The 26,406-nt window shown below is 34.5% G+C and overlaps 4 protein-coding genes and 1 non-coding gene across 6 annotated transcripts; 2 read left to right on the top strand and 3 right to left on the bottom strand.

The window, feature by feature from the left end:
- Positions 1-15,557: 15,557 nt before the first annotated feature.
- Positions 15,558-18,514, bottom strand: LOC106306576 (triose phosphate/phosphate translocator, chloroplastic). 2 transcript variants are annotated; one of them, XM_013743235.1, is made up of 12 exons: positions 18,181-18,514; positions 18,037-18,102; positions 17,826-17,891; positions 17,447-17,525; positions 17,094-17,214; positions 16,916-17,011; positions 16,724-16,836; positions 16,561-16,638; positions 16,352-16,468; positions 16,161-16,260; positions 15,962-16,062; positions 15,558-15,849 (listed from the first exon to the last, which is right to left on the bottom strand). In XM_013743235.1, the coding sequence occupies exons 1-12, from the start codon at positions 18,447-18,449 to the stop codon at positions 15,832-15,834; spliced, it is 1,224 nt and encodes a 407-aa protein (XP_013598689.1). In that variant the 5' UTR covers positions 18,450-18,514; the 3' UTR covers positions 15,558-15,831. The 2 variants fall into 2 exon arrangements, with proteins under 2 accessions (XP_013598689.1, XP_013598690.1); XM_013743236.1 differs by having other exon boundaries at positions 18,169-18,507.
- On the top strand, positions 17,286-17,358 carry TRNAQ-UUG. Its single transcript has one exon. It is a non-coding gene; the product is annotated as a tRNA-Gln (tRNA).
- A 1,960-nt stretch (positions 18,515-20,474) lies between the features above and the next one.
- LOC106301869 (pentatricopeptide repeat-containing protein At5g46100) lies at positions 20,475-22,247 on the top strand. Its single transcript, XM_013738354.1, has 2 exons — positions 20,475-20,599; positions 20,764-22,247. The coding sequence occupies exon 2, from the start codon at positions 20,786-20,788 to the stop codon at positions 22,202-22,204; it is 1,419 nt and encodes a 472-aa protein (XP_013593808.1). The 5' UTR covers positions 20,475-20,599; positions 20,764-20,785; the 3' UTR covers positions 22,205-22,247.
- On the bottom strand, positions 22,123-23,293 carry LOC106301870. Its single transcript, XM_013738355.1, has one exon. The coding sequence runs from the start codon at positions 22,940-22,942 to the stop codon at positions 22,289-22,291; it is 654 nt and encodes a 217-aa protein (XP_013593809.1). The 5' UTR covers positions 22,943-23,293; the 3' UTR covers positions 22,123-22,288.
- A 740-nt stretch (positions 23,294-24,033) lies between these two features.
- Positions 24,034-24,858, bottom strand: LOC106304616. Its single transcript, XM_013741016.1, has one exon. It carries the CDS (start codon positions 24,801-24,803, stop codon positions 24,078-24,080), a length of 726 nt encoding a protein of 241 aa, XP_013596470.1. The 5' UTR covers positions 24,804-24,858; the 3' UTR covers positions 24,034-24,077.
- Positions 24,859-26,406: the final 1,548 nt, after the last annotated feature.

Raw genomic sequence — 26,406 nt, 5'->3', positions numbered from 1 at the left:
CCAGTAAAAACCGTCTCTTGTTTAGCCTGATTAAGAGACGTATGTTAGATTAATATGTGTTTTTGATTTTTTTTTAAATGAAAATTAGCTTAAGAGACCCACCAAAAGACTCCGATAATGATCCTCTAAGAATTTGACAAGAATCATTTTAGGTTAGTATTCATTCTCTGGTCCTGAAAGGCCTTAACTTTTATTATGTAATGCACATAGGAGTAGAAAAGCTAATGAATTTTAGGTGAATGATCTCTGCTAATTTAGACAACTTGTGTAGAAACAATTCTCATGTTAAATGTTAGATTTTCTAAAGCTTTTTCTTTTTTCAGAATAAAACCCAACAACATGTTTTGTTAAGAAGCCATGACAGACATGAAAGCTGGATCGTTGTTTTTAAGTTTTCCTTTGACGTGTTGGTCTTTAAGGATGACAGGTATTATGAGATCATTTATTTATGAAATAAGTTGAGAAACTATGAGTTTGCTTGAGATGAAAATCTTTTTACGTTATCAAGTTATCATTAGTCTTAAGTGGCTTTCTATCCGAGCGACATTTCCCTATTCAATCCACGTGCTCCAATTGAACTCTAAATTTTAATGGATTACTAGTAGTCTTATTTAAACCAAACGGAAAATCAAAATAACTAAACCAAACCAAACTCATATTCATAAATAACTGAAAGGTTCATATATTTCTTGCATCAAAAACAAAACCGAACCATAACCAAACCAAAATCCAAAAATATAATCTAGAACCAAAAAGTTTATTAAATATCGTTAAATTAGAGATTTTTAACTTAAAACCATAAAATTATAAATATTACCGCGCGGTTGCGAGTATCAGAGTGTAGTCCTGGTTTATAAGTGTGGTTTATTGAACTCAGATGGCTTGTCACATGTAGTTGAGCTGCCAACTCTTCATTACGTGTTGACGGATACGCTGATAAAGCTTTAAATTAGTGATTTTTATATAGTAGTATTTTTATTTTGTTGTCTGAAATAAATTTTAATATAAAATATGAAATGACTATAAGATATTTCTTTGATAGCCAATATTTTTCACAAAGATACTTCAATAAACGGAAATTTTCTACATCATAACAATGATGAATTCCTTTTACTCTTAATATGTAGGACTATGACAAACAAATATTTTTATACCTTACCGGAAATTTCATGTTAATTTGTCTTTATTAATCACATTCTTGTAGATTAAACTTTCATTTTTTAAGTAGTAACATTAATAAACTATTTGGTCCAACTACTAGACTAAGAATTTTTCATTTATAATATGTGTTCTATGGATGCATTTATTAATTTGTAAAATATTAATCTTTAAATAATTGTAGTATGACAATATGGAAAATATTGTGATTTTCTTTGCATCTTCAACCATGAAATGCACCATAAATTCATTAGTTATAATATTTCTTATATCTTATACAAAACATCTTCTTGCATCATTATTTTTATTTTTATTTTTATTTAATGATGCTATGAGCAATAAATAAAAATACATACTAGGAGGAAAGTAATTATTGCTCTTTATTAATTTAGACATAATAGTTATAGCTTATGCTCTTCTTGCATGTCTCGGATATTTTTCATGTATGTTTCATATTCTCGGGGCCTATTGTTTCAGCCGAAAGATCTTGCGGAGGAAAAGGAGATTTATACTGAGCTGGAGGAGTAGGGGTGGATGCAACATGTCTACGTCCACTAGAGATTTCAAACAAGGGACGATTTGCCTGAACCAAAATGTTCTCTGTTCCCATTATTATTATTTTTTTTTTTTTTTTTTTTTTTTTTTTTTGTTAACCGTGGGGATCCGGCGATCGAGGTCAACCGACTAATCCCACGAGGTCCGCAGCAGCCACGTAATTTCCACCCCAGGAATTAGCAGGGAGGGCCCGGGTGGCCACAGGAGGTTTCGAAGCCGGGTCCGTATTGGCGGAGAAACTGCCTCAAGACCACTAGCCCACCACCCCGTGGTTAAAAGTTGTTTTGTTGTAAGTGCTCTGTTCTGTTCCCATTATTACCAACATCATCATCATAAACATTGCTATATATATTTTTTGTGTTCATCATTTTTTTCAGAAATTGTTTTGATATTACCTAAGAAGTTTTTTTGTTACTATGAATTGTAAAAGTTGATGTTTTATTGTTTTGGTATGGGTGTATATATAGGAAGATGTGAGGGTAAGTTTGTGGTATAGGTGATATATGAAATTATTAAGGTAAAATGTCTAAAAATAGTTAAAAATCTGGGTACTATTCGAATTATGGGATGTCCTATATATTTTATATTCATTGTTATAATTTACTATTTTGTAAGATATAAATATATATATATATATGTCAATGATTTTATTATAAATTGGATCTAAAAAATATTAATATAAATCATGAAGATAAAGTTTTTTTTAACTAAAACCCGGATAACATCACATTCATTGTTCCACTAAATTTCTTTGTCAAACATTGTCCTAGTAAGATTTAAATTTATGGAAATCCAATTTTACATTTAAAGTAATAAATAAATCTGGTTTTTGTTTATTATTATTTTTTCCCAAACTTGTAATTAATAATTTTCTTTAAAGTAATCCAATATATTTGTCAATTTATTTCTTCTCTTTGTTATTACAATATTTTCAATTATGTATCTTGGATAAATTTGAAAGATATTTATAATATAAAAAATTGTTTTCTAAACCTATAAAAATAAAATTCTTACAATTCGACTAAAACAGCGGTTTTTAGTTTTCAATAACGTCCAAAACATTCTGAAAGTGATCTCATAAAGTAACCGAACAGAGCAGGTGTTGATTTTAGGGATCAGTATACATGTCTGTAAATTTGGTGTTATATTTGGAGGTGTTCTCCTTCCACCGTAATGAGTTAATCTTACTAAGGGTCTCGACAATATTTTATCAGTCCGCAACTTTAGAATAAATTGATTTGCATGAAGTGTTTACTATCCATCATTAATATGGGAATACATAATGAGAAACCGTTAAAGATGAGTTCTACATAGCATTAAAAATAGAGTTAATTTGTGAGAAAGCTATAGCAAGGACCAAAATTCATCAAATAGCCAATGTAATAATCTGTACACATGATTTGCCACTTTGGCACACAAATGGACCAATTTCTCTTTGATTGTGCGTGAGTGTGCATTGCACAATGCATGCAGTCAAATCTTATTCTATTTTTGTCTATATAGAACATATTTTGTTTACACAAAATTAAATATAATCATAGTAAAAATTTGAAATGGTCAATTTGCTGGATATTCATAAGGGGTTCACAAATGAAGAATATACTCATTCTACAATGTTTCCTCTTTGATGTGACAATTGTAAGAAAAGTTGGACCACTTTCTCCTTAACGGCGCGTCTATTGTATATACGCAAAACAAAACATAAAACTATACTATTTGTGAAGAGAAAAGTTGGACCACTTTCTCATTAACGGCGCGTCTATTGTGTATACTCAAAACAAAAAATAAAACTATACTATTTGTAAAGAGGAATAGTATACATCGATCTATATATTGTATACTATTTAGAGGAGAAGGAAGAGGATGAGAAGGACGAGGTAGGAGGAGATCGTCGGAGGAGGAGGGAGGAGGAGCAGGGAGGGAGGGAGGGGAGGGGAGGAGGAGGAGAAAGAAGGAGAATGGGGCGGAGGAAGACGAAGATTTTAACGTTCTATACTATGTTCATAAAATATTATAGTATATTCAGTAAGTACAATAATTGTTACAAATTTTTTTTGTGTATTTCACCTGAGATGTGTTGTTCTTTGTATATAGTAAAGTTTGAGATAAGAAACTTCAAGATAATAAAATTGTCAAGGAATTACACATATTATAATGTTAACATATTGTCATTTATTATAAAATTATGTTTCTATTCTATGTTTTTTATAGAATATCACACAACAAAACAAACTATGAAAAAGACAGACTATAATTTTATGACAAATATATGTCCATTTAAAAAAATTAAATTACACCATATACAGAAAAATGTATACATTTTTATTAGCATAATTATTTGAATGGCTTATATTTAAATAGAAAGATGCATTTCAAATAAAACGAGTGGGGGGAGGAAAAAGAAAACAAAAATACATGCATGTGATCAACAGTCGTGAATACCTAAAGATAAAAAATGTCTTATTACATAAAATATTCAAAATATCATAACCAAATTGTTTTTATAGTTATAACATTAATTTTCTTTTCTTCTATGTATATAAAATCCAATTTCCCAATTTGAAAACCATCGGCGTTGGCCATTGCAAGGTTGAATACAATTTTAGGGGATGTCCCATACGTATGGGAAAATTAGTTTCTTGGATACATGTTCATAGATTATAAGGATTGCATAAAAAAGATTATAATTCGTGTAATTAATCAAAACAAAATTCTTCTGGACAGGAGGGGCATCATTTAAATGTGTTTTAGATACAAAAATTCTATATATATGATGTACATCGCAATCGTGTAAAATTGTGTAATTAATCAAAACAAAATTCTTCTAGACAGGAGGGGCATCTTCTAGACATGATCCGTCCAATTATTATATATATACTAGAATTTCTCAGCAGAGATAGCGATACACCTAAAATGACCATAAACCCTTCAAATACATGGCATCTCCTCGATCATCTTATCCGTAGGTACAGTTGACAGTTCGGATCGAGCAGAAGACTTAACAAACTTATTGAGTTTTCCTTGAAAACTGTGAATCTCGGACTGTCAGGGAAATCAATAAGATCATCGTTATGGAGTGACATGGCATGTATAGTAACGTGAAGATTATCAGCCATAGATTTCCAACAAAGTTCAAACTGCGACAAATTCCGGTGTTTTAGTGAAGACAGACGGGGTGAAAGGTCGATAGAAATGAGGCATTAATCACCATTAAGTGAGAAATATTGAATGATAACTTTAAAGGAAACCATGCAGATTTAGCGCTTGGGGATACACCAAAAGGAAAAAGATTTGGAGAGGATGAAGAAGCAGCAATGTAAAAACTGAAACAATTTCGAACAAGAAAGGGACAGTCGATCAATTAAAGAAAATGAAGTTGTTTTTTGCCTCCGAATTCCATACTTAAATAGTATTTTAAAATGATACAATAACATGAAAATATTATATTCTACAAGAGATTATTTAATAATTTAAACAATGCATAAAATAACTAAAAACACCAGATCAGATTGTTTACACATATTCAGATTGCAGAAAACAGATCAGGTTCAAGGTAATTTCGATTTTAAGCAACCTGATCAGATCAATTAACACAAAATTCTTAAACCAGAACAGATTGATCACTCATACCCTTAACAGAAACATATCACACAAATCAGATCAAAAACTCAATCTACAAGGATATGAACAGTCTAAACTCAGAATTGCGATCAAAGTACTCGGATTTATCAGATCTTAACAGCAGACATACAGATCTAGTCAAACTGATCAAAGAGATGAACATATCAATCGAAATTTTTAGAGAAATAGAACACTTCCTTTCCAGAGTTGCTCTGATACCACCTGATGTAACCCTAGGATGCTCTCTGGAACAGATGCGATAATCCTTTTCAGAAACGAATCAAAAGACTCAAGTTTTTCAAAGGCAGTGGATCGAATGGTGACACAAGAGGGATGGATGATCTCTTGATACTCCTAGGCGACTGATTTGGATATGACACACCAAATAAGAACCCTTAACTCTGGATATATTACACACCAGAACTTAAGCAACTCGACAGAGATGTTTAAGAAGAAGAAAACAAGTTTTAGAATAAAAGATGAGTGCTTTCATAGATAGGTTTCGAAACATATAAATAGAGAGATCCTTGTACATGCACAAGGTCTCGAAACTAGACAGAAACATAAAGAGAACACACTCTTTTGGAAACTTAAACAAAGACCAAATACTTAGAGTTTTCGAAACTAAAACATGAAATAAAAAGCATAGCTTATAATATAACATAAGGTCGCCATGAGGACAGACCAAGATCAATTATCTAGGAGGTAAGAGAAGCAACTTGTGGCCTCATTAAAACCCTTGATTGGAAAATCCAGTGGGACAAAATCAATCAAAGGAAAAAAGAGTACACACAAGCTACTAGCCTAGATGATGATCAGCTTGAATGTAGATCAAAGTGTCTCTGATGATAGCAGCTTTATTTCAGCTCAAACACTCTTCAGTTGTAGGTTCTCAACAGCTACAAGATCTCCATGATCAGGTACATGATTCCATTCCTTTGTGCTATCCAGAATCATATCACAAACTGTCTTACATTACAGATTCATCAATCCCAAAGAATTGTACTTTACGTGAAGGTAATGTAGAAACGTATGTTGTTTGTATGAACTCAAAGATCAATAAGAATCACCCTCTTATTAGTTTAAGAAACTCACTTAAAACTTAAGTTTTCACAAGATTTCTAACTCATAAGTTATGCAACAAGTTTGCATGTCCTTATATAGAAATTTAATAACTACTAAACTTAATAGTCTTAACACATATTTCCTAATCCTTTTAGTAAACTATAACTCGGTAGGATTAGGTTACTTCCTCTTTTAACTTTCTTCAAACTTATCTCAACAATTAATGCTTTTTTCCTTCCCAATCAAAAATTATCTTCATTGTTACATATTGGTGGTATTTTTATGACTGTCAGTATCTTTATATTTGTATGCATTGACTTGTAGGTACAAAACTATAAGAAAGCTCCCATTTTTTATACTACCAGCTTGATAACTACTGTCAAAACCATCGGCGGTAAATAATAAGATCCCTTGTGTAGTTCAATTAACTGATGATGAGAAAGTCCATCATTTTGCAAGAGCATGATTATTGTTTTAAGGTATGTAAAGAGTAGAAGTGATCAACAACTGTTACATAGACAGGAGTATACCCACACAAGTGCTTGTAAACTCGAGGAGTCATCTAATGGTCTCCCCGTTATCCCTTGTGGTTTAATAGCTTGGAGTATGCTCTATGATACTAACTTTTCTCGTGAAAGAACGAAACTGAAGGTGAGCAGGAATGACACTGCGTGGAAGAGTGACCATGAACACAAGTTTGGAAAGAATGTGTTTCCTTTCAATTTCCAGAACGGAACTTTGATTAGTGGACCAAAGCTGGATCCAAAAGTTACAGTATGCATTCTTAACCACTACTACCATAGATATCAATAATGTTTTTGAGCTTTAAAAGATTTTGTATACATTAGTGACCAAGAGGACTTTATTGTGTGGATGCGAGCAGGTGCCCGTCTAAGCTTCCGGAAACTTTATGGAAGAATGGAAGAGAGACTTGGAACCAGGAAACGTTGTTGTGGTCAATTTGATAAACAATTACAACATTTATAGCTTTAGTGGACAGATGAAGCTTATTCTCTCCACCTCAAGTTGGTTAGGAGGAAGAACGGACTTCCTCGGTATCACATATCTCGTCGTTGGTGCCTCTTCCATAATCATATCCATCATCTTCATGCTGCTCCATTTGAAAAATCCGAGGTAAAAGATACACTTGGAGACGAATACAATCTTGTTCTTTATTTCACTTGCTTATCCACTCTATATTAATCATGGAACATTACAACATGTTTTCGTAACCACGTGTCATCATTATGATGATTCTTATAATCCTTAGAAAAATAAATTAGTTCATATAAATATATATTATATGTTTTATTAAACTAACTATCAAATTGATTACTAGTGTACAAAAGAATATTCTCAAGTTTTCCTTAAATAAGAGCTATGGAAGATTAATATATATACGACAATTAATGATTATGAATACTACATATTTGATTGCAATTTGTGTATCCTCAATTTGTTTTTAGTTATATATTATTAAAAGAAATTAAACAATCACATTAAGCATACAAAAAAAATTATATATTTTTCTTATATGTTATAGTTTGAATTTTTTAAAATGACTATAAATTACTAAAAATGGTAAAGTCCCACATTAAAAATTTTGTGATCAATCATTTAACATTTTTTGTTCAAGCAAGATATAAATGATCATAAATCGTATGAATATCAAGTCTCATTACTAGATATTCATTATATATATATATATATATATATATATATATATATATTAGTATTATTTAAATTATATTATATTATATAAAAATATGTTAATTTCAAAATTTGCAGTGAAAAATTATTAAGATCTTAATATTTTAATTTTGAAATTTGTGTTGAAAAATCTTAAATTAAATTTTTTGTGATTAACGGTTTAAATTTTTGTTACAACAAATATACAACGGTTTTAATTTTTGTTACATCAAATATACATATGTTAATAAAATAATATGAGTATGAAGTGTCAATAATAAATATTTATATTAAATATACTATATATATATATATATCTATGTCAATATCACTAAAGTTTAATTATATACCATATAAAATAAATAAAATGATTGTTTTGATTTATGTATCAAAACATGATTGAAAATAAACAAAAGCCATTGATTTTGATTTATGTGTTTACTCTAATGTATATACTTTTATGTATACAAATTATTTTTTAAATAGGTGATTTCTAATTTGTTATTTTTGTTTCTAAAAAGCTTTTAATGAAATATCATGACAAAATTTCAATCACCTTCTTATGAGTTTGTTCGAAAAATGATAAATTTGATCATTCGTCTAATATTTGCTTCTCTCTAAAACCATATCTAGCTATTATAATTGTAAGAACTGGTGAATATATACTAGATAGAATCGAGCATGCACTTATATTCTATAACAGCTTGATATATAAGATTTAAATACTAACTTGTGAATAGAGTTTGCCGGTGATTTGTTTTCCAAAATATGATCTTTCGATATGTATCTAGGGTGAAACTAAATTTAACAGATGACCATCTTTTTAAATTGACACTTATGTAATTCACCAAATTCATAGAAGAGGTTAAAAAACAAAACTCATTTCAGTAAAACAGAAACAGAATGAAAACACAATTTCATAGAGGTAGAAAATGAAATCACTTATGGAGAGTAAATAGTAAATATCGAGAGAAAAAAATATAATCCTCTTTTGTCATTTTACAATCAATGTTGCCTATATGATTTTGGTGATTTGTGTCGGTCACAAAACTTAATTTACTTTTGTGCATATGAAGTCTTAAAAACAATTAAAATGAATTGTAATACATTAACTCTTCAACAACGATGATACATTTATGAGACCAACATTTGTATTCGTTATTTTACAATCGGCTGCAAAATTTTGAATCATTTAATGAACAAACATTAGTATAAAAAACTCATTTAATGTCATCTAGCATGCATTACTTTCAATCTCAGGCCTTATGGGACAATTCTTGGAACAAGAAGAGCCTTTCGGGTTAAGAAGTTGTTCACTACAAGAAAACATGACCTTAACGACTACAGTATTAGTAGCTATTTGGTCGTAATATAGGCTTTACGACCAATTAACTTCGAAAACCGATTAGTCGTTACAAGCTGTTCGTAAATAATTATTAGAGGCACATTGGTCGTAATATTACGACTAAATGAATTAGTCGTAAATCAGGCGTACATGTACGACTCAGACAATTGGTCGTAAGTTAATCGTACATTGGATGTACATTGGTCGTAAATTTACGACCAATTTACCTCTTATGTCGATGTTTATTCGTCGTAATGTAACAACCACTTTACATTGAGGTTAGATGTTCATTGGTCGTAAGTTGACCAATTTTATTTATTTATTTTCGGATTTTGTATTTATTTACGAATTTTATGTATTAATTAAAATCAAATATTTAAATTTAGTTTGATTTAAAATTTTAAAATTTGATAAAATTAAAAGAAAATATCTAACACCCGGAAACATAATAATATCCATAATATAAAACATTCAAAATACAAATTAATTAAAACCGAAAAAAACTAAGTGTTAAGGTTTATTTCGTCGAAGAGGTCGGAACTATGCTCATCCGCACGTCGCTCTAAATCCGCCTGCTCTTCCGGAGTGCGCTCGGGGATAAAGGTCGGACGTAGAGACTGCCACCTAGAGGCAAGAGCCGGGTTGACGTTTGGGGTTTGTCTCTATCATCATATTGAACATATTTGCCATAACCGCAAATTTGTCCCTGTGGTCGACTATGACTTCTTTGGCAGCTGTCAAATCCCTACGGAGAGAAGATTCTTCTTCCATTCTTGCAGCGTGTTCAGCTCTCGCCTTCGGGACATCGTTCACAGACCCGATCCCGACAATACGTCCCCTTTTCTTCGGGGCAACCTTCAGTTAATAAATAGATATTAATTAGTACATATGTAAAACTAAGTTAAAGAATAAAATTGTAAATAAACATATATTTAAAAGATCGAATTTTTTACCTGCTCAAAAAATTTGTCTTGTTCGATGGTGGACAGCTGGACCGGTGCACCTTCCGGATTTTGTTGCGACAACTGAGTCTTGACCTCCTGGATCCGAGCCTCAACAGTGTTGTAGATCCTCTCTGCTCGAGGATGCGAAAAGGTGCCATCAGAATGCTGGTGTGTCGTCTTGTAAAGTCGGGCCAGAGATGGTGGTATTCCTTCTTGGGCAACCTGTATAAAAAAAAATTTAAATTAAACTCACGCATTCAATAAATACTTAATTAATATATATTTAATAAAAATTAAGAAAGATCGAAGACTTACAATTTGTAGTGCCCTCCCAGCGTGTGGAATCTGTCCGGAAGTATGAGGTACTGTCAGGTTACAATCATCATCGCGGGTCAACCGAGCCGTAGAGCAAGTGAGAGACCATTGAACTGGCTTAGGAAAATTCCAATAAGCCTTCAAGCCCTTCCAAACGTCATTGCTGAGGTAGGCTTCTTTTGCGTCGTCCCCCAAAACCCTCCACTTCTCCTTCCAATCACCAACAATGTTCTTTAGGCGAGCCATCACCTTTTTGTAGAACTCTGCCTTCACCGTTTCGTTCACCGCAATGGACCAATTCCATTTTTGCTACAAAAAATCATTAATAAAAAAATTGAATTAAATAAATTATTATTTTTTAAATAAACAATAAAAAAATTATATTTAAACTAACCGCAAAGCACTTGAACCAAGTCCTCCGAACGTGGTCAGGTGTAAGAGACCAGTTCGGATGCGCTTCCCGAAAGTTTGCCCTGATGATATCTCTGACGCTCTGTCACACACAATTGTCCGTTAAAAACCTACAAAATTTGAAAGAATACATATATTTAGACCAATATGTATAATTAGTATATTTAAATGCAATTAAAACTTTAATATATTAAAAATTACCAATAAGTGTTGGGTGGTCGATCTGGATTGATGATCGGTAAACCTTCTCGTCCCGGCATCTGGAGAAGGTCTTCCACTGTATATCTTGCATATGATGCATTCAGTGGCACCATCAAGTCTGGATGAACAGCTGCAGGAGCCAGAGCATCTTCGGGAGCAGTAGACTGCTGCTGAGGATGGTGTGGAGGATGATGCTGCTCATACCGAGGCTGCTGTGGAGCCTCATCGTACTGGGGAAAGAATTGAGCAGGGTCATCAAACTGCGGATAGTAAGCTTCAGGGTCATATGCCTGTGGAGGCACATACGGAGCAGTAGGAACTTGGCTCTCAGGGACATTCTCTTGGCCGGATGCAGTGTCGGAAGTAGAAGCTGATGGATCCGGCTGTGGGAGAAAGGTACTCGCGTAAGAGTTTTTAGGTGCAAGGTTCCTAAGTCTCTGCCTACCGCCAGCCATAGCAATATCGTCACTCTGAAAAAAAAACCAAAAAAATAGATGGTTATAAACAATTCAAAAATTTTATATAAAAATAATATAAACCTATTCTAATTCAATCATAATCTAACTCCATCCTAATCTACTTCCATCATAAACTAATTTCAAACCTAATCTAATCACCTAACTAACCACCTAAAACTAAAAAAAGAAAAAAAAAATTACCTAGAGAGAGATGGGAAGTCGTTGTTAGAGAGAAGGGAATGAGCAACCAAATGGCTTCGCAAGGTCTGTGTATATATAGAGTTTTGGTGTTAGTCGTAAATGAGATGTAAATTTACGACCAATGAGAGACTAGCAGTCGTAAAGTAGTCGTAACTTTACGACTAATGGGGGACCAAGTGCTATTACGACCAATTAGGAACTAATTAATTTTTCCATTTACGACCAATGAGAGACTAGCAATCGTAAAAGAAACGTAAATTTACGACCAATGTGACGAAGGAAATTTACGACCAACTAGGGACGAAGTACTTAACGACCAATTAGGGACTACCGTTGTAATATTTGAAAAAAGAAGAGAAGAAAGATACTGGAATCACAGGTGGGAAGAAAATATCTTTCTTCTCCTTCTTTTTTTTCAAATCTTTATAATTTGAGAAGCAAACTGGTGAGTAATTATCTCTGATTTGAGAAGCAAATTGGTGAGTTTATCTTTGATTTGAGAAGCAAACTGTTAAGGATTTATAGGAAATTTCGAAAGGTTTTACGACCAATTAGCTTCGTCTCATTTTAGGTTAGTCGTAAATGAGTCGTATATTACGACTAATTAGCTTCGACGTATTTTATATTAGTCGTAACTTAGTCGTACCTAACGACTAATAAGCCTCGATACATTTGAGATTACTCATTATACACTTCCAAACCCCAAACCACAAACATCATAAGTTTTATACACTTCCAAACCCCAAACCACAAACATCATAAGTTTTATACACTTCCAAACCCCAAACCACAAACATCATAAGTTTTATACACTTCTAAACCCCAAACCACAAACATCATAATTGAGCAAACATGATCGGATAAGTTATATATATATATTATTTGTAATACAAAGAGTTTAATAATACAATAGAACACAAACACTGTAACATAATCAAACTCGATCACTCATCATCAGAAACATCATCCACTTCATCATTTTCTTCAAATTCATCTTCGTGGGCTTCGTCTGTTGTATCGTCTGGAAGTTCTTCATATCCCTGGTTGTATGGATCAACAAGTAAGATATCATTTGTAGCTTGCTCAAGTACTTCTACTTCATTTACGGCATTTTCTTGTAAAGGCGGTTGTTCATCAGTCAAGACTCGGCCCCGAGGTGTAATTTTTATAGCGGCTAACCAAGATATTCCAGATTGTATGATCCTCGGATATGGAATAAAACAAACTTGGTCTGCTTGAGATGCTAATATGTAGGGTTCAAATTTGTTGTACCTCCGTGTAGCATTTATATCAACAACTCCAAACTTGCTATACCGAACACCTCTATTGACGGTGGGGTCAAACCAGTCACATTTGAAGAGAACGTATTTCAGCTTCACCAGGCCGGGGAACTCCACTTCGATGATCTCTTGTAAGATTTCATAGAAATCAGTTTCACCTTTCACACATACTCCATAGTTCATTGTTGCTCGCCGACTTCCATATTCGTAAGTGTGAAAAGTGTAGTCTCGTGTGAAATACATAGATGTTGTGGTGACCTTGGCTCATTAGCTGCTGCTAGCATTTCATAAAATCTTTTTGCATCCAAGTTAGACCCCTCTACATTTTCTACCTCCTCTATTACTGATCTTGTTTCACGAAATGCATCTGTAACCATATCATGCATCCTATCATGATCTACCATATGATCCTCTTGAAGGTTACAACTTTTAGAAGGCAAATGTGGTTCATCTCTGTTACGAACATTTTCAACCTGATTAATACTACTAGCTTCATTCCTATTATCACCTTCTCTGTGGTTAAACCAGATATAGTAATGTGTAGTAAATCCTCTATTTACTATATGTTTCCAAACCGTTTCACTAGCAGCAAACTTGGTATTGTTGCATTTACGACAGGGTCATAACATTTTACCTGTTTCCAGTGTGAGAGACGTATGTCCGGCCTGGTACATGAACATCTATGCTCCGTTGAGAAATTCTTCTGTTAATCTTCCCCTTGAATCTTTATGCGCATACATACAACTCCGAATCTCATAGATATTTCTAGGCATTTTTTTTTTACTCTTTTTCGTTTTTTTTTTGTGCATCTTAAGAATGAGGGAGAATATCATATTTATAGGGAAATTTCGATTTTGGTAGGTAACAATGTTACAACGAATTTACGTTTGATAATACCTTAACCACCAATGTGCAACTACGTTTCTCGTAAATTGGTCGTTAATCAGATGGTAGATCTTCGATGTCATTTAGTCGCAAATTTACGGCTACATTACGACTACCTGAAAGTGTAGTCGTAAATGCGAAGTTAATTGACGACCAATTTACGACTAACCCGATTAGTAGCAAAATTACGTCTAAGTTACGACGAACTTTACCATAGTCTGAACTTAGATGTAAAATCGAAGTTAATTTACGACTACACATTTGTAGTCGTAAATCGTAGTCGTTACTCCCACGTTCTCTTGTAGTGGTTGTATTATTTCTCTGATACATTCCCATTCCAGGTTAATATATATTCTTGCGTACTAAAGAGCTGTATACGAGATCATATAGATATATAGGAGTATAACCAATTTATTAGCCTATAGTTCTAGAAAACTGATAAGGTTCCTCTGTTTTTTCTATGACCGCTATGTTTTTGGTTTCTAAAGATAACTGTTTTGACCCTTTTCAACTCTTAAACCTCTAATGCTATGTGTTTGTTTTGGGTACTATCTGTTTTTAGAGTTTCTAAATTTAGCTAGCCTAACAAAAGCATTGCATTGGCGATCTGCAAACCGCACATACTGTTCTTCTGACATCCCGAAAAACATTCTTGTTTTCTTCTCATTTTCCATATTTGTCACCTTTAGTCTTCTCTATTTAACCTCTCCCATTCGTCTCCTCCATTTCATAAGCTCTCCCGTCGAAAGATCTTTTCATTTGTTAAGTCAAAATCACCTTTCTTCCCTCCTCAACCGCAAAAGAAACACACCGTTTCTTATTCTTTCTCAAACTAAACCTGCGGTTTGCTTCTACATTGTGAAAAGAAAACTAGGTGAAAGAAGGGGAAAAAAAGATGGCCAAGGGAATGAGGTTTGTTCAAACATGGGGAGAGGTAGCACCAAGGCTTATTGTGTCTCACAAGAAACAACAACAACAATTCTCAAACTTGCCAAAGCTTGAGACTATTGTTGAAGAAGGTTGCTTCATTGATAGTTTTGCTGTTAGGGCGCCTAAGAGGATTGTGATCTTTCTTCCTCTTGTACTATCATTGATTATGTACATGGTGTTGCACAAGAGTATCAAAGATTATTGATTCTTATCTGTCTTCCTTTCCTTTTGGTTATGCGACTTTTTAATGTGTGATGGTGAGAAGAAGAGAATGTTCTCGCTTCTTATAGAGAGGGATTCAGTTCTCCGGTAAAATATAAAAATTAATTTAATAAACAAGTTGTAGTTTGGGTTTCCCAGTTTAATTTGAGTTTGCTTTAACAATAATTTGATATAGAATTATATAAATCATTGTTGTGTGAGCACAATTACCAAGAAAAAACTAATTACAGAAAGAAACAATTTTAAGTCGAAGATGATGGGTAAAATGCTCCAAGAGAAAGAGAAAAGAATAAATACATTATTATGCTTTTCATCTGCTCAGATAAGTGCAATGCAGAAGAAATGGCAACAATGTTGTCCACTGGAAGAAAAGACGCAGAATAAAAAAATAATATATAAGCTTTAAAAAGAAAAACAACGAGAAGCGAAACTCAAAAACAATGTTTGATTGTACGATACAAAATACTATTGCATTTTTGGTTATTTTATTATATAGATATTCATCGGAGGAATTGTTTACGCAACCGTCGACAGCCGTCGGCCGTATCACTCTACGCCGTCTTACCTTGCTGAGGGGAAAAAAATGACATATTAATCATCTAATTATCTCAAATTACAATATACAAAATAATTTTGTTATTAATTTTATTAGAAAATGGCAATGAATAATGATGAACTGACCCGTTTCTCTTCTTCGATCTTGGCCTTAATGACAGAGTAGAGTGCAACGCCAGCAATAGCTATTCCAGTTCCGATACCTGTCTGCGTCGATATCTTGTTTCCTGCAAAAGATGATAATTTTCAGAAGTTTATTTAATTTTTCACCATCTATAGTAATGCCTATAACACGAAAGATGAATGGAGTTGTAGTTTTTTTTACCGAAGATAACGATGGAGAATCCGATCACGAAGACACGTTTCAGAACGTTTCCAACAGCGTGAGTCAACGGTGCTACCCTCTCCAACGTATTAGTAGCCAACTACAACCATACACATGGTTTTCTTTAGTTTTACTTCTTCTTTTTTTATATTAAACACGAGTCTTAAGGTCAAAGATGGAAACTGCGTAACCTGATTGTAGAGATGGTAAAACATTCCAACCCAGAAGAGATCAGAGATGAACTTAGTCATTCCCACTTTAGCAATCGCGTCATTGAAACCGTGCTTCAACAGTTGAGGCCCTTCGACCTACCACATGATAAACCAATAACCCTAATAAAATTACTTGTCTCTCACGTAACCAAGGAGAAATACAATTGAGAGTATTCAAAAGACTTAACGATGATGGCAGGAGGAAGGCAGACGAAGAGAGCGATGATGGAGATGTAAGCGTAGACATTTGTACTGTCCATATCAGTCTGCAAAAGAAAAAAAACACGATCCGATTCTCAACATCAAAACTTCAGAGACATAGTTAAGAGCCTGAAGAAGAGCATCAAGAACCATGGCTTTCTTGGAGAAGATGCTTCTGTAAGTGAAAGAGATGTTTGATATCATGGCGCTGATGAAACCAAGCCAGTTGAATGACAACTCAGTGAGTGAAGCCATTGCAACTCCTGCAATTTTCCTTAAAGGTTAATCCAATAAACGTAGGACACAAGAAAGCCAAGAAAGGAGTTTAATTAGAGTGGTTACCGAGTACAACAGGAGCTAAAGACAACCATAGTGTTATGGGGATCGGTTGTCCAAGAAGGAACTGAGAAGCAGACGCATTGAAGAATGGCTCCAGTGCTGCGTTTAGGACATGATAAATGTTAGGTTTTGTTATTATGTATAGATTAGTATCAAATGGTTTTGCAAGCAGCTGAGATACCTTTTATGGTGTGAGTGAAGGACACAGCGACGGCTGCGAAGGACACGTTGCTAGTAACATGGCCTATGGCGTGACACACTGCAACTGGTATCAATACCTTGAGGATGTCCGAGTTAACTGGCTGCGATAAATCATCACGAAAATAGACACAGACACAAGTTAAATACATACAACATAGACAATATAGTAAGTGGGCGTTTGGTTTAGTGGTATAATTCTCGCTTTTGGGTGCGAGAGGTCACGAGTTCGATTCTCGAAACGCCCCATATTTTTTTTGTTTGGCGTATAATGTACAAATAGTAACCTAATGAAAAAATGTAGTGATGAAAAAAAATCAAAAATGTAGAACTTACAGCCCGTTTAGGAAGACCCACGGACCAGCTCACCAAGCAGTAGACAACTCCAACGAACAAGTGAATAACCGATACAAAACTGAAAATAACAAATATTAATTTATATTTAAATACAAAAGAATAAATGGATTCTCTTTTTTTTTAAAAGAAAATTACTAAATGGATTCTCTTATATATTCGATTCTTCACTGGACCAACAGAATATGGTTCGATCATATTTAGCCAGAAGTTTAATCTTGCAACATTAATTTACAGATAATCAAAATTGAGACAAGATATTAAGCATGTTGTGTTGGGTGTGTTTAGTCTTAAACATTAAACATTAATTAGTGTATATGTGTTTTGTTAATGTAAGAAAAAGCTAAATGTGTTTACTTACTAGGGGTAAGGGAAGTAATTGTAGATCTTCTTGTTAAGGATGTTGAAAATCACGTTCAAGAAGTACCTGTATATAAAATCAACAAGGGCTTCCCCGTTACAGTAACTCGATACTAAGCTTTGGCGGTAAAACCACATGAAACTGCTATAATGCGCCTAATAACGTGCGCATGTTATGGGGAGAGGATAATAAGCGCGTGACGGGCACGTACCACATGAAGAAGAAGAATCCGGTGACAAGCCACGGATACTTCCCGAGGAATCCAACTTTCGTCTCCCTACCAAAAAAACGAGTCAGACCACTCGAGTCAAACGAGTCAACACCGAGTGAGCCAGAAACGGACCTCATTGCTTACCCAGCTGAATCACCACCCTCGGCAGAGGCGGCTCTAACCGGCTTGAGAATCTCTCTTTTCTCCGGCAAGCTATCGAGAAGGAGCAACGGACGGAGCTGACGACCGGAGATCAAGTTCCCTCCCTCTCCGATTGATCCGATCGGCTTAGCGAAAGCCGTGAACGACGACGACGCAGTGCTGAACTGGCGGTTGATCGCTCTGATCGGTCGCCTCAGTTGCGGTACGCCGGTGACCGTTTCGGTGGCGCGTAGCAGCACGCGTGACTCCATCTCGAGATTGGTTCAGTGGTTTTTCGACGATGAGTTGTGACAGTGAGAGGGAAGGAAGCGGAGTATGAGGCTGTCGCGTATTTCAAGAAGAGATACTTCGTGATCACGTGTTTCGCGGTCTATTGTGTTACAGTGGAAGTGATTGTGTGATATGATCCAACGGTGGAGAGTGATGATATTAGATAAGAATCTTGAGATACTGGTTTAGATTGGATGAGGTAGGACCCATCTTATCCTGGGGTGGATGGTTTAAGACAAATAGTGAGTATTGTCCAAGCGAAGTTCCATATCATCATCATCTGTTTCATATTTTTTTTGTTCTTTTGTTATTTTGAGGATAATAATAGTGAAATATTTTGTAGATTTTTCCTCTTATTTACCTTGTGTTGAGTGGTCTTCAAATTATTGAACGTGAAAAAGTCACAAGAAGTATAAATATTACTAGTTCAACTGAATGATTTCTGTTAATTTATTTGTTTTTAGTGGTGGCATGTCGGCATTTGATTTGCAACTTTAGTGCGTCTAATATTTTTCCAAAATTTAAATATATAATCAAATTATTGCTTTTAGTGATAAACTTTTGTAATAGTCCAAAATATAGCTTTTAATAAATAAATAAAATATAGTTATGTTCTTTTAATATAATCTCACATTTCAGCTAAAGCAGATTTATTTCTGTATTTTTCCAAAATTTCACTATATGTACGTAGATAAATTAATTTTTCGTCATAAATCTTTTTATACATAACAACATGATGTCTTATGTTAGAAAATGACGAGACAAAAAATCACATATTTTTGCGTGCCCCTCTGCTTGTACGGTCTGGTTAGGTCATTGGCAAACTGCCGGGTTAGTTCACTTTGGGAGACTGGTATGACACTCTTCACTCTTTGCAGAATACAAGATTATCGTCCAATGATCCGGTGCGGGTTCGAATGATTTGCGAAATAAAAATCTAACCACATTTTGAAAGAAATGAATGGTCAAATACACCATCGAGGATGGACAACTATCGAATAGCTAAAGAAACTTAAAGACATAGCGATTCGCAGCAGAGTGTCTCACTCAACTGCAAAGTTTCCTTAAGTTCGAAAAATGCTTTGAAGTGGTTTAAGGCTTTTCTTTTCTGATTATTAAGCTTAAAGTATCGATATGATTTGACCCCAAAAAAATTATCGATATGATAAGTGGATGAATCCTGCTGATGTTTGATTTTCAAACCTAGACATATTGTTCTTTTATACATATAGCATTCTCTAAAGTGATCAATAAATTTTATTTTAAAAAAAAAATGTTTACTTGAAAAACTAAACAACATAGAAGCATATGCAATGTAAAATTCATTTTTTTTTCACAATGGAGTGAAATGAAATATGAAATTAAAATGCTCTAATCCTACTCCGTAGTGGAGTAATGAACAAACAAAAAATGGATTACTCCACTTATGTAGTAAATCTCATTACGTAGTGAAAAATAAAGTATGGGTGAAGTATCATGTACTCCATATTCCATTTTACTCTATCTGTTTCAAAATAGTTGATGTTTTGGTTAAATGCACAAGAATTAAGACATTCACTTTTTATCCTAAAAATAGCATTAAAAATACAAAATAAAATTAATTCAACCAATCATAAAAAAAACTATAAACATCATTGGTCACACAGATTTCAATAAAACTAAAATTAATATAAAATATCAAAATATCATGTATTTTGAAACATTATAAACTCTCCAAAACATCATCTATTTTGAAACGGAGTGAGTATATTTTAGAATAAAAAAATAGAATGGAATTGGAGATTTCCTAAATATAAATATCTAAAATATTGGTTTTTGGATATTATAAATTGTAAAATAGTTTCAAACTCATAAAGGAAACTAGAACAAGAGCAGTGTAGATTTTTAAATAGATACATAACTATAGATTTGTTTAACTACATTGCTTAATTATATATTTCATAAAGTCGAGAGACCCTCTAAATCAGCGAGAGACTCAGCCAACTGTTCCCATTGTAAAAGCCCTTTTTGTTTGTTTTATTCCTTCCATAAACCCTCATCAAAGTCTCCAAACTGGTCAAGGATTCTTCTCCAGTGATTGGATTCAAGTTCTATCTCGTAAGGAGTTTCATCGCTGCTTCATTTGATTTCGGTGAGTTACCGAGAAGGGTTATATAACTACGAGAAATGTTTTATTGATTTGGGTTTGAAACACTAATGCGCACAAACTGTTCGACGTAATGCGTAGCTGAGATTTTGCAACTCGCCACCTTTTTGATTATCTTATAATCGTTTTATCATCTCTCTTTATTGTAGAAAGGCGTCATTTTTGAAGTAAATGGGAAGCAAAGCGAAGATGTTCAAGTGGTCAAAAGACATCACACCTTCACAGGTTATCAAACTGATGCGAGCTGAAAAAGACGTGGAGAAGCTGATCTCCGTTTTCGATTCCGCAACAGCAGAATACGCAAATGGGTTCTTACACGACCAGAGCTCTTTCAGTTACATGGTCTCGAGGTTGGTCTCCGCCAATAAGTTCAAAGCAGCTGAAGACCTTGTTGCAAGAATGAAGATTGAGAACTGTGTTGTTACTGAAGATACATTGCTTTCGATATGCAGAGGGTACGGTCGAGTTCACAGGCCGTTTGATTCTTTGAGGGTATTTCACAAGATGAAGGATTTTGACTGTGATCCTAGCCACAAGGGTTACGTGACTCTTCTTGCTATTCTCGTCGAAGAGAATCAGCTGAAACTGGCTTTTAAGTTTTACAAGAACATGAGAGAGATTGGTTTGCCTCCCACCGTTGCCTCTCTCAATGTTTTGATCAAAGCTCTTTGTAGAAACGAGAAGACGGTGGATGCTGGTGTTAAGATATTTCTTGAAATGCCTAAACGAGGGTGTGAACCTGATTCCTACACGTATGGAACTTTGATTAGCGGTTTGTGTCGGTTCGGAAGGGTAGATGAGGCGAAGAAGTTTTTTGAGGAGATGGTTGAGAAAGACTGTTCACCAACTGTTGTTACGTATACCTCTATGATTCACGGTTTGTGTGGATCGAAAAACGTTGAGGAAGCAATGAGATATCTAGAAGAGATGAGGAGTAAAGGCGTCGAGCCGAATGTTTTCACTTACAGTTCTTTAATGGACGGTCTTTGCAAAGATGGGAGACCTTTGCAAGCCATGGAGTTGTTTGAGACGATGATGGCTAAAGGATGCAGGCCAAACATGGTAACCTATAGCACTTTGATCACTGGTCTCTGTAAGGAGCAGAAGATTCAAGAAGCCGTTGAGCTTCTCGATAGAATGAATCTTCAGGGTTTGAAACCTGATGCTGGATTATACGGGAAAGTAATTAGTGGGTTCTGTAGTGTCAGTAAGTTTCGTGAAGCTGCCAATTTCCTCGACGAGATGATCCTTGGAGGAATAACTCCAAATCGTTTAACTTGGAACATCCATGTTAAGACGAGTAATGAAGTAGTCCGAGGTCTTTGTGCCAGTTATCCAACTCGCGCGTTTACTCTTTATCTAAGCATGAGGAGTAGAGGCATCTCTGTTGAGGTTGAGACACTAGACTCTTTGGTGAAGTGTTTGTGCAAAAAGGGTGAGTTTCAGAAAGCTGTTCAGTTAGTTAACGAGATAGTGGCTGATGGGTGTATCCCAAATAAAGGAACATGGAAGGTACTAATAGGTCATACATTGGACAAAACGATTGTAGGAGAAGCTTCAGAATCTCTTCTCAGAGATTTGGAGATCTAAATACAAGAAAGATTAGATGAAGACAGCTGAAACAAACAAGTCGAAGGGGTTATGAAGATATTACATTTAGAATCAGAACATCATTTAGCAATGGGCAGAGAGTGGAAAGCCAATTCCATGGCGTGTAGTAGGAAATGTAGCAAACATCATACTGCAAAAGACTCCTATGGCTACGGGTAAAGCTGAGAGAAGCTCGGCTACTTCAGCTGATGGTTTGGGGAAGAAACAGTTGACCACATTATGATCAAACATAACCACGGCTCCAAACACTAGAAGCGTCATAAAGGCATGTGCGAAGTCTATAAACTGTAGTCTGTAGCTTTTGGAACGTTCTTTAGGAAGAACAGCTTTGCCATCGATTATCCAGAGGCCGTTGGTCGTGGCGAATCCATAGCAAACAGTTCCATTCAAGTCCCTGTAAGAGTCAGTGAAGCTGAGTATGAAGCAAGTGAATGCGCAGATGGAAACCAGCATTTCTGTCATGTATCTGCTAGCGAAATCGCAGCGTCCACCGTTAGTGAGAACTGGCGATAAGACCTGGTACGCCAGAGCTGTCCCTGTGGGTAAGTGGTTAGCTAGATGAGCTGTGGTCTTGAATGTCTGACCTATTGCCTTGTGTATCCAATTGTTCCTTTCGACTTCAGGAAACTCTTGAGCTTTCAAGAGTGGAGCTTTCTCTTCTTTGATGGCGCCACCAGCACCATTGACCCCAGCTTCTTCATCAACCTTAGTCTCCATGACACTCTCCAACTCTGTTTCTTTTTTTTTTCTTAGGTGCTTTGTTGTTTCTCTGTGTGAGCAAATGTGCGAGTCTAATATAACAGTGGCTGCTTACTTAGTTATGCATAGCAAGGAAGCAAACCTAAGTGTCTGTTTAAGTGAAGTTTAAACTTTGCTTTTGTTGTCTATTTACAAAGGATTGTAGTTTTCAGTTTTGGTTTGCATCAGTTAAATATCTTTTTCTAGGGTTGGTTAGATTTATGACTGTAAGGACCATCTTATCTTGAAGTGGATGGCTTAAAGGGTACCTTACTATTGAGTGGTCTGAAAAATATTTACGATGCAGTCGCAAGTAAAACGTGTGACAGTACAGTGACAAGGAAGTGAATTTTCTTCTTGTTTTTTGTAAAACTATTTTTTTGTTAAATTTTCAATATGTTTATTTAATTTTCTCTCGGTTTGCTGGTTCAGTGCTTGATATAGTTGATAAATGCTTCAAAAAATTTTGTAGTACATGTTCTTTTATTGGAGAAGTTAGACAAAATAACTATTAAAAAAACATATGCATTTGGACTGTATTCTGTTTGGTACTATAATTAAGGATTATAGGTTTGTTTCAAAAAAAAAAGTTTGTAGGAAGAATATATATATATGTTGTTCTTGAACCTTTTTTCAAAGGTTTTTTTATGTGATTCTGATTTGAACATACTAAAAAAGATTTTTATTTGAATATTCCTAACAACTTTTTTCTTAAAATGTTTTATAATTAAAGAATGTAACCTCAAGCTTTATGCTATATTTCTTTCATTTGACCAACTATATGTTGCTTCTGAATCATTTTTCAAGGTTTGATTCTCATTTGAATATTCCATGAACAAGTTATTTGAATCACTCTCTCTTTTGATAAACCAATTTTTTTCTTATCATACAACTTTTGTTTTCTTGCAATGTTTTATTTAATCACAAAACAATGTAATCTTAGTCGGATTCTTTCTATATGAAGACAGCTGAAAATGAACATGCCAGGTGGAACAATTTACACAAACATTGAGATACTCTATTAAGATGATCATCTCAGATACAACAGAGAATAAGTTCAGAATCCAAAGAAGTTCCAAAAGAGTTTGACATTTTAAATGATTGAATCAGAACATCATTTATCAGAGAGGGAGAAACCAATACCATGACGTGTAGTAGGAAATGTAGCAAACAACATACTACAAAACACACCTATTCCTACGGGCAAAGCTGTAAGAATCTCAGCTTCTTCAGCTGATGGTACAGGGATGAAACACTTAACCGCATTCTGGTCAAACATAACCACAGCTCCAAACACCAGAAACGACATTATAGCGTGTGCAAAGTCTATAAACCGTAACTTATAAGTTGTGGCACGTTCTGGAGGAAGAGTAGCTGAGCCATCGATGATCCAGAAGCCATTGAACGTAGCAAATCCATAGCAAGAGTTTCCATTCAAGTCCTTGTAAGAATCTGTGAAGCTAAGTATGAAACAAGAGAATCCACAGATGAAAACTAGCGTTGCGGTCATGAATCTGCTAGCCAAACTGCAGCTTCCAGCGTTTGTGAAAATTGGTGACAAGATTTGGTATGCAAGAACTGTCCCTGTTGGTAAAAGGTTAGCTAGATGAGATGTGGTTTGAAATGTTTGACCTATTGCCTTTTGTATCCATGTGTTTCTTTCTATTGCAGGAAACTCCCGAGTTTGGATTAGAATTTTATCATCCTCCAGAAGTGGAACTTTCTCTTCTTGGATCTTGCGACGAAGTTTCTCTGCTTCTATCCTGCGACGAAATTTCTCTGCTTCTATTATGCGATGAGCATCATCGATCCCAGCTTCTTCATCAACCTTGATCTCCATAACACTCGAGCCCTTTTATAAGGTTCTATGTTTTTTTTTCTATGTTTGATGATGAAAAAATGTTTGTGTTTACATATATATATATATATATATATATATATATATATATATATAACACTGGATGCTTGCTTTGTTATGTATTGCACGCAAGTCTGAAACCACACCTAAGTATTTGTTTATGTGAAGGATAAGCTTTGACCTTGTGTAATGAATTAAACTAATGTGATTCTGATTCAAATGTTCCAGGAACATTTGCTTCAACGACTTTCTCTCTCTCGCTCTAGTCGTTTTTTATCATAAAAATTTGGTTTTATTAGAAACTTTTCACATAAAAGAAAGTAATGGGTTGTGTGGGATTCATTCTAAGAAAACGATGTTTACGTTAATTTGATAAATCTCTCTCTGACGCGTTTGGTTAGTTTTGAACTTTTGATTAGTAAATTTCGTGGAGGCCAAGAAAGACTATTATAATTTGCTAACATACTTTTTTTTCTTTTTCTTAACGTAATATATTAGTTTACGATTAGTTAAATGATAACTAACGTCAAAATCAGATTAGTTGCTTCCTTGGGTGTGTCATTGAGATTAGACTTGCACGTTACAATTTTTTCATTATGATATTTCAAATATCAACGAACTAATGAACGAAGAAAGAACGAAATGCGATATCGTTAACAAACCGAAATTCAAACAAGTTGCTCTTCTCAAGCATGTTTTCTAGGAACAGTTTGGCTAAAGTGAACAAAAGCCCATATAAAGATTATTCCAAAACTGGGCTTCAGGCCTGTTAATTGAACAATGTTGTAGGAATAAAATTTTCGGCAAGTCCTATAACTCTATCCTAACGCTTTTGATTCTAATAAACAAGATTCTTGTTTATGTTGCCTCAGATCACTTCAACTGCTCAATCTTTCCCGTGTTGTGTATAAAGACGAAGATTCTTAAGATAGTCTTTTATCGAGCTGACATGTTCTCAAAGACTTGTTTGTACGAGTATGATGATGACAATAAGGTTCAGTGTGAAAATTGCATTCCTCGGAGTCGGAAAAATCATGGTGTCCAAAAAGGAGATTCTCCTAGGCTCTTGGTTATAGAGTCCCACGGGGATTAAACCACGTTACCATTAATGATTCTTTTTAGAGACAGATTCTGTTGAAATTGTTTTCACCGAGGTTATTTACCATTTTGATATTTATTCTTCTCTCTGTCTTCTGTTCGTATATGTGATCTCTTCTTCTATATATTTCTATCCTTCTTATGTTTCACTCGATTGCAGCTTAGGTGTTGTTGCGTAACCGGTTGAAAAGTTATTCCTAGTAGTGTAACTGTACACTATAGTTTGTACGTTAGATATTTGTATCCACATACTATACATAACTTGTAAATTAGTTAATGATATATCAGTTTTTAATCTCTTTGATCTCTAAACTTAATATCGTATGAGAGTTCTAGTAAACTTCGTTCTTCCACATTTCCTTCATTTTCTCATATTAAATAATGAAAACTCTTCTAAGATAATACAGTGTATATGCCTTCGTTTTGCAAACACAATTCATTACTCTCCTTTTCCTTAAAAAAAGAGAAAATCTACGAACATATTATA

The sequence above is a fragment of the Brassica oleracea genome, chromosome C7 (genome assembly GCF_000695525.1).
Source record: "Brassica oleracea var. oleracea cultivar TO1000 chromosome C7, BOL, whole genome shotgun sequence".
Classification (NCBI taxonomy): domain Eukaryota; kingdom Viridiplantae; phylum Streptophyta; class Magnoliopsida; order Brassicales; family Brassicaceae; genus Brassica; species Brassica oleracea.
This window is presented reverse-complemented; position numbering and strand designations above follow the sequence as displayed.

What these genes read in the sequence shown, in the direction of transcription:
- LOC106304616 (XM_013741016.1), bottom strand. Translation starts at nt 24,803, where the DNA reads ATGGAGATCAAGGTTGATGAAGAAGCTGGGATCGATGATGCTCATCGC.
- LOC106301869 (XM_013738354.1), top strand. Translation starts at nt 20,786, where the DNA reads ATGGGAAGCAAAGCGAAGATGTTCAAGTGGTCAAAAGACATCACACCT.
- LOC106306576 (XM_013743235.1), bottom strand. Translation starts at nt 18,449, where the DNA reads ATGGAGTCACGCGTGCTGCTACGCGCCACCGAAACGGTCACCGGCGTA. An exon ending in TGGGTCTTCCTAAACGGGCT is followed by an intron (nt 17,215 to 17,446) that starts GTAAGTTCTACA and finishes GATTTATCGCAG; the next exon opens with CCAGTTAACTCGGACATCCT. An exon ending in TCTTCTCCAAGAAAGCCATG is followed by an intron (nt 16,639 to 16,723) that starts GTTCTTGATGCT and finishes TTTCTTTTGCAG; the next exon opens with ACTGATATGGACAGTACAAA.
- LOC106301870 (XM_013738355.1), bottom strand. Translation starts at nt 22,942, where the DNA reads ATGGAGACTAAGGTTGATGAAGAAGCTGGGGTCAATGGTGCTGGTGGC.